Source organism: Schistocerca piceifrons, chromosome 1 (assembly GCF_021461385.2).
Source record: "Schistocerca piceifrons isolate TAMUIC-IGC-003096 chromosome 1, iqSchPice1.1, whole genome shotgun sequence".
NCBI classification, from domain to species: domain Eukaryota; kingdom Metazoa; phylum Arthropoda; class Insecta; order Orthoptera; family Acrididae; genus Schistocerca; species Schistocerca piceifrons.
In genome coordinates, this window is record NC_060138.1 from 234,788,266 (window position 1) to 234,801,474 (window position 13,209).

Sequence of the window (13,209 nt, forward strand, 5' to 3'; positions counted from 1 at the left end):
GAGGGAGTGGGGGGGGGGGGGGAGAGAGAGAGAGAGAGAGAGAGAGAGAGAGAGAGAGAGAGAGAGAGAGAGAGAGCGGGGGGGGGGGGGAGAAGGAGAGGGGGGGGGGGAGAGCTGATCAGCTTCAGAATCAGCCTACTGACCTTTGAGATCCTACAACACTGTAGCGTAGTAGCAACAAACAATATTAGTAAACATGAGTGAGTTGTGTGAATCAAATAATGCACTGTTATTACGTAAACAATGTCAGTGAGAGATATCTACATAGTAGCCTCAGTCCTTTCGTTGTGGTGTTACTTGAGTAAAATGACACTGTGACAACAATGTATCTTTACAGTTGTGGGCTGAGAGAAAGCTTTGTCCTTGTAAGTATAAGTTAGTAACACAAGGGATAGGTGAACTCATATACCCCTACCAGATAATTCTTAAACCATTTTTTTTTTTTAGCCCACATCCTCCGTGATGGTCAATTCTGTCACCTTCTACATATGGCCCTAAGTATCAAGGAGATTTACTGTTGAAATTTTGAGAGCCTATGTTCTCTTTACATTAGATCCCACCAACCCTCCCCCCCCCCCCCCCCCTTGCCCGCCATCCCTGGCTCCCCCGCCCCCTCCTCCACCCCATCGCTCACCACTAAACTACCTTTCACTAACAACCTCATCTTCAGTAACAGATCCACTCTAAGACTCTAAATGCTCTTGAAACTTATACTGTAAATGAATTTTTGTATACTCTGTGTGAATTTTGGTAGAATACTATCCTAATTCTGTACTCCTTGGTGTCCACTTTCAGGCAACAAGGCAGATTGCGGCTCAGATCGGTTGGTGAGGAAGGAGGATGGTGAGCGGCTAGCACGAGAGTACAATGTTGCCTTCATGGAAACCTCCGCTAAGACTGGCCTCAATGTAGAACTCAGCTTCCTGGCTGTTGCCAGGTAGGTTGTTCCATATTTGTATGTAGTGGCTGAAAGAGTGCTGAACGTACCAATAACAGTTTCCAAGAGTTTTCTTTAAACATAACAATCTTGTTGAATGTAAGTCGTATCTGTGACATGATTGGGGTGGATGGAGGAACCATAAACTGTACTTGCTTCTTACTTTGTTACTGCACTGCATTCACCTGCCTCACTTTCTACCCATATAATGTATCAGCTTTCTGTAAGATACTTTGTTCCAGGTTTTACACATGTATTACTTTTTACATCATGATTACTCAAAGAATGGTGATAATTTTGATGTTGTGCAGAGAAATGAAATATTGGAAAAGAATTAAAATGATTTGAAGCAAGATTTAAATTTATCTTTTTCCATTTGGGATAATTTTTTCTGGCTTAAGAGCTAACAGCAAAAATGATAACAACAGACAGTGGAAGAAACAAAATGTATTTATGGATGTATGGAAGTGAGATTTTATGAGACAGTAAGCTCTGGAGAAAAGGGAGGGATGGAGAAATCCAGGTAGACTGTACCAATTAGGGGCTTTGTGGAATGAGATGGTCCTAGTTGTTATTGCATAAGGGGTGCATTAAGAACAAAGTCAGACGTTACTGTTGTTTTCATAAATATGAAACTAGCTCTCTTTTGAAACTTGAGGTGTTATTCAGTTCTCTGAAATAGTGACAGAAAATTTGGTTGACAGGGCATCTGCAACTGAGCATCATGGAATCAGATAAAAAAACTGCTTCAGATACAAATTTTTTTGTTCAATTATGCCTGATTTCGAGTGATTAGAAACCCATCTTCAAGTGAAACAAGACTTCATTGGGAAGTTGGAGAAACTATGATAAAAGATCGTAAACCACTTAACACTTGAAGCTTCCTGGCAGATTAAAACTGTGTGCTGGACAGAGACTCGAACTTGGGACCTTTGCCTTTCGTAGGCAAGTGCTCTACCAACTGAGCTACCCAAGCATGACTCATGCCCCATCCTCACAGCTTTACTTCTACCAGTACCACGTCTCATACCTTCCAAACTTTACAGAAGCTCTCCTGTGAACCTTGCAGAACTACCACTCCTGAAAGAAACGATATTGCGGAGACATGGTTTAGCCACAGCCTGGGGGATGTTTCCAGAATGAGATTTTCACTCTGCAGTGGAGTGTGCGCTGATATGAAACTTCCTGGCAGATTAAAACTGTGTGCCAGACCAAGACTTGAACTCGGGACCTTTGACTTTCGCGGGCAAGTGCTCTACCAACTGAGCTACCCAAGCACGACTCACACTGCAGAGTGACAATCTCATTCTGCTAACATACCTCAAGGCTGTGGCTAAGATTATGGCAAAGATTGCATCAGCATTGAAGCATATTAGTGTTGAGTCTGTATCTGTTCTTGGGCGCCATGACCGATCTCATTTGAACTCTTCTGTTAGGAGAGTTGATTTGGATTTGGAATGGCTGCTTATGTTGGGTGCAGGGTCACACATTGGTGTGGTTCCTGTTGATTCTCTCAATAGTTGGGATTATACCAGGCATGGCCTTCACCTCAACAGGAAAGGGCAGGGTAAAATGGCTGGAAAAATAGCAGGAAAGTTAAAGGGCGGAGGCACTGTAATGAGTGATAAAATACCAGTGGTTATAGGGTTTAGAAAAGACCCTTTTTTAGGGTAGGGAGGATAGAAAGAAAACAAGTTTTAAGAGGGATTAGGACTGAGACAAACCTTCAGTTTGAGAAAGAAACAAAAAAAAATAATTCTAGCTTATTACATCAGCATAAACAACTGCTGCTTAAGAATTTTCATCAATCAGCAGAAATTTCAACTCTACCCATTTTTAACTCACCTTTATTGCATTAAAATATTCAAGGACTTAGAAATAAAGTTAATGAATTATGTGAATAGGTGTATCAGAGTCCTCAAACCCAGCTAACATAATCTGCCTCTCTGAACATCACGTGACCACTGGTATAGAACTTTTAAGTGTTGCAGGATTTAGGTTAGCATCTCACTTTTATATACCAGTAATGGAGAGAGGAGGAGCTGCCATATTCATCAGGAACTGTCATAAATTTAAGAACATAGACATCCATAATTTTGCCTACAACAGCATATGGATGTATGAGCAACAGAAGTAGAATTCCACAAAAAATTCTTCATAATATTAAGTGTACTTTAATCTGTTCGTAAACCACCTTGAAGCTGTACTGGACCACTTAATAACCAAAAACCAAAGAAATAGTGGTTGCTGGTAACTTCAGTGTATATTTCCTTAAAGATTCTCCCAATAAGAACTTATTTGAGTTAGTAACACTATCATTCAACTTAATTCCCACTGTAAAGTTCCCAACTAGGGTAGCCAATTGCTCACAAATGGCCATTTTATAATACATTTATAGTAAAGTTCAATGAACAAAATTATATTACAAAACCAGTAGTCTATGGCCTCTTAGACCATGACATGCAATTCCTTTGGTTAAATGTTAATACTGAACAGGATATAAAACCTGTTAAATCTGAACTCAAGAGGGTGATCAATAAGGTAAAAAATTGATTATTTTAGGACACTCCTCAGGGACATTCACTGGAGTGATGTTTACAGTGCTCATGGCATGAGTGAAAAATATAACACATTTGCTAATAAAGTGCTTACCTATTTGAACACATATTTTCCCCCAAAACTAACCAAAGTTAGAGCAAAGGCTAAAAAGCAGCTATGAATTACTCAAGGAATAGAGGTATCTCGTAAAACAAACAGAAAACTATCTGTCAATCCGAAACAGTTCTGATGTTGATGCTATAGTAGATTACAAGAAATACTGCAAAATATTAAAGACTGTAATACATACATCAAAGCAAAATCGTTTAACAAAAAAAAAAAAAAATGGGATATAGTGAAGGAGGAGACAAGTAGAACCAGACATGAAGATGGGCAAATAGCATTAAGAGTAAATGATACATTGGTGACAGATGTGTTTTAGTGTTGCAGAACTTTTTTGACAAACATTTTATAACTGTTACTGAAAAGTGGGGTTGTTGGGTTCTGTAGATACTATGATGGGATACTTCAGACCAGACATTCCTAGTAACTTCCATATTATGAATTCGACCCCAGCAGAAGTAACGTCCATCATAAAATCTTTAAAATCAAAAACATCTAGTGGGTATCACAAAAAATCAACAAAGGTAATTACAGAATGTGATTCTGAGTTAAGTAGCATATTAAACTATCTGTGTAACCAGTTGTTTATCAGTGGAATATTTCCTGACTGGTTGAAATATGTTGAAGTTAAGCCACTGTTTAAGAAGAAATAGCATCAAATTTCCATCCAATTTCACTTTTGCCAACATTCTCAAAAATTTTAGAAAAAGTAACATACAACTGGCTTTATAATCATCTTATCACAAATAACATACAGTCAAAGTTGCAGTTCTGATATTGAGAAGGCCATCTACACTTAAAGTGAAAACATACTTAATTCATTAGACAAAAAATTGCAGGAAACTGGTATATTTTGTGATCTGTCAAAGGCATTTGACTGTGTAAATCACAATATCCTTTTAAGTAAATTAGAGTGTTATCCTGTAACAGGAAATGCTGCAAATTGGTTCAAATCTTATGTCTCTGGCAGGAAACAAAGAGTGTTATTAGGAAAGAGACATGTATTAAGTTTCAGGCATCATCCATATGGGAATAAATTATATGTGAGGTCCCATAAGGTTCCATCTTAGGGCTTTTACTTTTTCTTGTATATATCAATGACCTTTCATCAGTAACATTACCAGATGCAAAGTTTCTTTTGTTTGCTGATGATACAAACATTGTGCAATAAACAGCAAATCAAGAGTAGTTTTAGAAAGATTGGCTAATAAAATATTTGTGGACATTAATCACTGGTTCCTAGCCAATTCGTTGTCACTAAACTTTGAAAAAATGAACTACATGCAGTTCAGAACTTGTAAGGGGTGTCCCATGAGTATATGCCTAACATATGATGACAAGCAGATAGAGGAAGTAGACAGTGTTAAATTTTTGGATTACGGCTTTAATAAATTCAGCTGGGAGGTGCATACCACAGAACTGCTGAAGCACCTAAACAAATCTCTATTTGCAATGCAAATTCTGTCAGACATAGGGGATATGAAAATGAAAAAGCTGGAATACTACGCTTACTTTCACTTCATAATGTCATATGGAATTATTTTCTGGGTAATTCACCAAGTCAAGCTGAAGTTTTCCAGGCACAAAAAAAATTCAATAAGAGTTATATGTAGTGTGTACTCAAGAACATCCTGCAGTGGCCTATTTAGGGAATGAGGGATACTAATTACTGCTTCCCAATATACATTACTGGCCATTAAAATTGCTACACCATGAAGATGATGTTCTACAGACGCGAAATTTAACTGACAGGAAGAGGATGCTATGATATGCAAATGATTAGCTTTTCAGAGCATTCACACAAGGTTGGCACCAGTGGCAACACCTACAACGTGCTGACATGAGAAAAGTTTCCAACTGATTTCTCATATGCAGACAGCAGCTGACCAGTGTTGCCTGGTGAAACATTGTCGTGATGCCTCGGGAAAGAGGAGAAATGCGTACCATCACGTTTCCGACTTTGATAAAGGTCGGATTGTACCCTATTGTGATTGCAGTTTATCGTATCATGACATTGCTGCTTGCATTGCTCGATATCCAATGACTGTTAACAGAATATGGAATCGGTGGGTTCAGGAGGGTAATACGGAATGCCGTGCTGGATCCCAATGGCCTCGTATCACTAACAGTCGAGGTGACAGGCATCTTATCCACATGGCTGTAACAGATCGTGCAGCCACGTCTCGATCCTTGAGTCAACAGATGGGGACGTTTGCAAGACAACAACCATCTTCACAAACAGTTCAACTATGTTTGCAGCAGCATGGACTATCAGCTCTGAGACCATGGCTGCGGTTACCCTTGACGCTGCATCACAGGCAGGAGCGCCTGTGATGGTGTACTCAGCGACGAACCTGGGTGCACAAATGGCAAAACGTCTTTTTTTCAGATGAATCCAGGTTCTGGTTACAGCACCATGATGGTCGCATCCATGTTTGGTGACATCGCGGTGAACGCACATTGGAAGTGTGTATTCATCAACACCCATACTGGCGTATCACGGCGGCACGATGGTATGGGGTGCCATTGGTTACACGTCTCGGTCACCTATTGTTCGCTTTGATGGCACTTTGAACAGTGGATGGCACATTTCAGATGTGTTATGACCTGTGGCTCTAACCTTCATTTGATCCCTGTGAAACCGTACATTTCAGCAGAATAATGCAGTCGTGCATGTTGCAGGTCCTGTAAGGGCCTTTCTGGATACAGAAGATGTTTGACTGCTGCTCTTGCCAGCACATTCGCCAGATCTCTCACTAATTGAAAATGTCTGGTCAATGGTGGCCAACCAACTGGCTCATCACAATACGCCAATCACTACTCTTGATGAACTGTGGTATCTTGTTGAAGCTGCATGGGCAGCTGTACCTGTGCACGCCATCCAAGCTCTGTTTGACTCAGTGCCCAGATGTATCAAAGCTGTTATTACGGCCAAAGGTGGTTGTTTTGGGTACTGATTTCTCAGGATCTATGCACCCCAGATTGCGTGAAAATGTAATCACATGTCAGTTCTAGTATAATATATTTGTCCAATGAATACCTGTTATCATCTGCATTTCTTCTTGGTATACCAAATTTAATGGCCAGCAGTGTATTCATTCCCTAATGAAATTTGTCATTAAATATGTATCACTTTTTCAGACCAACAGCTCAGTTCATGGAATCAATACTAGAAATAAGAATAATCTTCACAAGGTTTTAAAGTCTCTTACTCTTTTACAGAAAGGTGTGCATTATTCAGGAACACACATTTTCAATAACTTGCCAGCAGCCATAAAAAGCTTAACAACCAATGAAATTCAGTTTAAGAAAAGCTTATAGGATATATTTGTGGTCAACTCCATTGATGAATTTCTCAGTAGAGCCATCTCTCTCTCATTCTCTCCTCTCTCTCTCTCTCTGTGTGTGTGAGTGTGTGTGTGTGTGTGTGTGTGTGTGTGTGTGTGTGTGTGTGTGGTTTACAATCTAACATCTGCACCATTTCAGTGCAGTAATATGTTCACTGTAAAAAAGTGTTGTAGTAGTTCTATTATAGGTTTATTACCTTATAAATAAAAAAAAACATGTTTTTTAAAATTCGGTGCATTAATGTGATCTTATTAAATAAGTATTGTAAAGTGATCCTTTCATATAATGTACATTAAAAAAAATTGACTATCATTCCACTTGGGACCTGTGGAAGGTACATTAGCTTAGTTGTTTTAGTTGCAAATATTTGTCATGTATTATTGTTTTTCTGACATGTTCTACATTTGGATGATCTCCTCACTATGGATCAATTGGAATGAAAGTAAATCTAATCTAATCTAAACCGGAAATGTCTCTCACACAAATGTAAGACTGTTTCACTCTTTGAATAATTTGATTAAGCCTGGAGTGACATTTGCATTGAATGTTAAAATTGCAGAGCTTCATCAGTCACTCAACAAAGCGGGGGCAATCACACATAGTTGTGACTGATGTGTCACCCTTCACACAACTGCACTACACATGGTCATTTCTGGTGAGATGTTACTTGCACAACTGATTTTGGACAGCATTCAATATAACCAGAGCAACTGCATACCTAATCCCTTTTATTTCCAATATTTTCACTAGGCCTTTGCCAGGGTAAATGTTTCAAAAAGTAAGAGCTGCCAAATAACCTGAAGGTGCAAGAATAAATGGAAAAACAGGAAAACAGCAGGCTTGGACAGTATAACAGTTAACAACCATAATAATTTGGAGTTTTCATTCAAAGCAAGAGAAGCTTTTACAATAAGACAAATTAGTTTCTCATATAAAAACAAGACTTTGTAAAATCTGAAGATATTTCCACATACATATTATAAATAACAGCACATCATTTGAAAGCCACAGTAACAGAACAGATGCACCTAGAAGAATGTAAGTTAGTATCGCATTACTGTAGTGTAATATGTTTATATATACTAAAAGTGGAATAAAAATCCCCAGCCACAGACCTATGCTGAGCAGCTATTTGAGTGAAGAACTTCAGCAATGCAAGGTTACAAATATCCAGCTTTTGTTTGATCCTCAAAGTAAGATTCAAAACAAGAATAAAATGTCATAATGAAACCATCAGTTTATAATTTATTTTTGAATCATACTGTCTTTAATCAAATTGGTGAGTGCACCACAATAAATGGCTTTTGTCTGTACTGGTCAAATGGCAGCAGAAAGCATTCCCAACAATCCATGTTCAATTAAGAAAGGCAAATGAAGATTCCACATGATGAATGATTAGTCAGTTACACAGTTTACAGGGTGAACATTGGGAAGAAGTTTACCAAGGACTCATAATAGAAGTGAAATTTATATCTTTGTTACAAATATTCTTAGAGCTCCTAGATCAAGTTTCATTTTACAATGGACTTGGGACACTTACACTTGAGGCTCCAAAAAAGAATGGCTAACATTTAGAATAAAAATACGTTGTGCTAGCAGAAAGAGAGTTTTTTAATGCAAAGGGACTATCTGTAATCAATATGTAATAATGAACAACAAGCAGTTCCACAAAATTCCTTAGCACCTCATCAAAAAGGCAAAAAACTATGTACTATGCACAAAAAAATCAAAATTTTGAGAACAAATGAAGGACAATTTGAAGGATTATTAGGCATGACACAAAGAAACTTGGAAAGGCAAATGAATTCAACTCCCATATGACAGCAGCAGTGTGACAGGTGATATGAAATTGAAATCATTGGCTACCAAATACAATGAATTTCTTTCTGACAGTAGCTTCAAACACAGGAAAAAAAAGATCCACCAAAGTATGAAAGAATAAACTTGCTTACATGGACATGGCATACGCACTGACTATACATCAGTCTTGCTAACTCATCTGTTAGAGATATCTAAAAAATCATGTGGTCACTAAAATATAGTAACCCTTCTGGATGTTATGGCATCTCAGTCAGAGTACTTAATTCGTGTGCTGACTGCAAGTGACACCCTTCAGTTACATTTGTTAACAGTTGATGTGTCAATGTGTTTTTCCCAAAAGACTTATGTACGCAGTGGTAACACCAATAAACAAAAGTAGACATAAGCAAACTGACTTTCTGGCTATAGAATGATCTCCTTCCTTCCTGTGATCCCAAAACTTTGTGAGAAAGTAACTCAGAACAGAACACTGAATCATATTTCTGAGAATAACCTTTTAACAGCTTTGTTTGACTTCTGTAGAAGCTTCTCTAGTGAGAAGGCAAATATATAATCTTCTATTCTCAATTCCAATTCAATCAAATAACAAAAACTGCCCTGTTGGCGTTTCACTTAGGTCTTTGATTGTACATATACTAAAATTCTGATAGAACAACTAAACTTTTATTGCATAAAAGGCCTCTCCCTTGCATACCATGTAAACATACACCAATGAGCCAAAAATGTTATGATCCTGCTCAATAAAGTATTGGTCCACCTTTTGAATGTTGGAATGGCAACAATTTTTTCCAGCCACTGCACATAGTTTTCTACCCAAGGCAATTACTATAAATTGTGGTTCATAGCAGAGGTAATTCAACTGAAAATTCTGTGTATGATCTTAAATGGAAGATTTACATCATTATCTTGGGAAAAAAATCTGACTGCACAATATTTTTTCTTTTCCCTGAGAGCTAGAGATGGAGGGGTCGAAGGCCCCCCCCCCCCCCCCCCATTACTCATGGGTATGAGTGCCCTTGGCAGGATTTATATGTTTTGTACAATGCTTACATACAAGTTATCTGGCAAGGCCAAAATTAATATTAAAATAAAGTATTCATTCATATGTCAGCCTCTTGATCCATGTCTCATAAAGCACAGTTCATAGTCCCTACATGTGCAATACGTCAAATGAATAAGGAAAAATGTAATCAGATTTACTGAGCTGATACTTTAAAACTAGCTTCCAACAATAATATGCCAATGACAAGCTTGTAAACTATGTACACTCTAAGCTTTCTTTGATCTATTCTTGGGAACTAGTTTCACACCTCCTTGAAGGTGTTCTGAAGGAATTTAAAGAAACTTTTAATCTGCCATTCAGTAGACAGTTGGAAATTTTACTTGAAGTGGTAAATTTATACTTACATTGATGTCATGTCTGTTGTCAGCCAAACTAGACATGTTTTATTTCTTTGTGTCACACAAATATATCTAATTCAGTTTGGTATTTGTGTTGAATGGTATTCATAAACTCATGGTTTCATCGTAAGATTTGTGTGTGGGAGAGGAGGGAGGGGGGGGGGGGGAGGACAGGGGAAGAGGTCAAGATCCAGGGATATGAAACCCTAGCACCATTCCTCCTGTATCAGCTTGACTTTTTTTATTAAGATAATGCACCTTGAGCCATAATCTTTCCTTAAATGAAATAATTAACTCTGAGCACTACAGACATAATCCCAAATATTCATCTTTATTTTCTGCATTAAGTCTTTATCTCTGACTCTCATCCGTAACTGATATCACATCGTCATCTATCTTCTATGAGTCACAATGCAGTATGCTTGGTAGCAGTGACCATTTCTGATCATGAGGCTGTTATTTCATACTTAGGTAATATACAGGGTGTCCATCCTAAGAGTGATCAGACAAACTTTACCTAGTGTTTCAGAGTGTAATTACAATTTCATTTTAGCAATGTGTAGAGTGCATCAGCCCAAACAAATGCTACTCATTCTACCTCTCATGTGATGCCCAATGTCAGTAGAAACCATAAATTTGTTTCCCATTACAAAAAAATCATTTTTAGAGTGGAATTTTATGTATCCATTCAATAGAGCAGTCCCAAATTATTCTAGAGTGATATGCATTTATTGATATGTATTAACAGGGACATTTAAATGTGAAGAATAACCACCACTTCAGGAGTGACTAAGCAGCACTGCTGCATGTTGGGGTAGCAGTCAGTACAGGCCATTCCCGCACTCTCGCCGCTGGCGTATAGGGTATACTTGTTTTACTGTTCCTGTTAACAAATCCTGAAAAAAAAGAAACATCACACTAGGCTAATTTGGGACCACTCTATCAAATGGACACATAAAATTCTGCTTTAAAAATCAATTCAGTAATAATGGGATACAAACTAACACTTTCTGCATGAAACATATGATGAGTAGCATTTGTTTGGAATGACTCAAGCTATACAATGCAAAAATGAAATCACAAATATCTGCTGCAACACCAGAGAAAAGGTACCTGACAACTTTTAGGAGAGGCACATGGCAGATGAGTTATTGAATAGTGTCAGTGACTGTGATAAGTACTAGTCAGTGAAATGTTGTGTTGAGGATCTCGATGATAGAGATGGAAGGAGGGGTGTAAAATGCAGTGCCTTAACTTTAACCTCCTTCTGCTAAAATTCAACAAGAACACCAATAATTTGTGTGAAAATGCTAAAAATTTCACACATGGCTTTGAAGCACATTCTGATGAGCCACCTCTCATTATCTTATCTCAATTCTGTTCATGAAAATGTATCCATTAACAAAACTGAAAATTGCTGCATTGTATAAATGTTGTATAGGTACTTAACTTTCCTCTTGAAACCTAACTGATCTGTAAGTTTAGGAAATAACTGCATTTTTACAGCTGAACTGATAACTCAGAAATCCCATAAGTTTCCATATTCTTATTCATCAGTGTTAAACCTGTGAACTGCAGCTGCATAAATAAAGATTTTATATACAGCAATATCATTTTGAAATACCTGTCAACTGAAATTACTGTTTTCAGGGAGCTGAAGTCACGCAAGACTGGGAATTCAGATGCCAACAAGTTCAACGTACAAGAGTATGTGCGTGAACAGGCACAGCGTGGCTCATGTCCACCTTGCAACACGTGAGCTTTCAGGATTGTCGTCTCTGCTGTGTTAAGAATGTTTTGTACCTGCTAGCGTGTTGCACATGGACTGCTGTGTCATCTACAACAGATCTGAATACTTAAGACACAATGATATATTATGAATAGCCTTCATTCAGTTGATTTTATTAGTTCGTTGCAACATTGTAAGTTACCAAGCCACAAAAACACTAGTGTACTCTATGCAAATATAATGTCACTGACATTGATAATTGGGTACATTTTCCATGGAAGAAATTAAAACTAAAATCTTGAACACTGGCAATGGATGCCTCCAGTTACATTTTGTCAAGGTAATGCTGCTACACTCCAGCACATTCTTTTGTGCAGAACTATTGATATGAAAATGAAAGATACAGAGATTGGAACAATCTGTTTAACATATCAGTAACATTTGTTTTCATCATAGAATGTAACGCTTAGTTACAGAAAATAGTCTCATTCTGTTTAATAAAACTATTTTTATGCCTATAATCCTTCATTCACATCACTAAAATTGGACCAATTATGTCCCACTATAATAATGTTTGAAATTCTGCAGAGTCATTTAACTAAAACAACTTTCAAATGAGTACTTCTTCTTTCATAGTGAATAACTGTACTGAGTATTTTTGATAAGCTATTTAGCTTAGTGGGAAACACATCCAAGCAACTAAGCTTATTTCAACATTAATGAGTTTTTTAAATACAAGCCCTCGACACAATTCAGTTTTTAATTCATTTCAGTTCAGATGAATCTTTTATTTGTAACTATACTCCTATTTATCCTCATTTTGTTAAAGACAATAGGAGTACTACTTTGGGGTGTTATTTAAACTACTGATTCCATGCATTATTTTAAAAATAAAACTTCTGAAGGCTCAGTGGGTGATAGCTATACATGTTCTATTTTTCGTATTTCCAGAGAGAGTATATTTCAAATTTATCCACAAATACATTACATTTTATCTTTCAGATACTAAACCCAAAGAGCTCTTCTCCTGCACCCCCCCCCCCCCTCCCCACCCCACAACTGCCCCCCCCCCCCCCCCCAAATCACCATTTCTGATACTTTGTGAATTCAAATATAGTATTCTCAAGCAGAGATAATTTCTCTGTCCACCATCCTCCTCCTCCCACCGCTTGATTAAAAACTAGTCTCAGCTGTTGCAATATACACACTGCATTTTATTACATCCTTTTAATACTGACGTTAGCAAATAGTACACACAGTTATTATTTAATTCTGCTCGAAAAATATTTTAGCTAAACTATGGCAGCTTATA

The 13,209-nt window shown here is 37.6% G+C and overlaps 1 protein-coding gene across 2 annotated transcripts in view; it reads left to right on the forward strand.

Annotated features, from left to right (window-relative positions):
* Positions 1-12,312, forward strand: part of LOC124796300 (ras-related protein Rab-37-like) — a 335,644-nt gene extending 323,332 nt beyond the window's left edge. For both annotated transcript variants that reach the window (XM_047260426.1, XM_047260434.1), the window contains 2 exons: positions 796-937; positions 11,819-12,312. In XM_047260426.1, the coding sequence (XP_047116382.1) occupies positions 796-937; positions 11,819-11,927 (251 nt within the window). In that variant the 3' untranslated portion in view covers positions 11,928-12,312. The remainder of the gene's footprint in view (positions 1-795; positions 938-11,818) is intronic.
* The last annotated feature ends 897 nt before the right edge of the window (positions 12,313-13,209 follow it).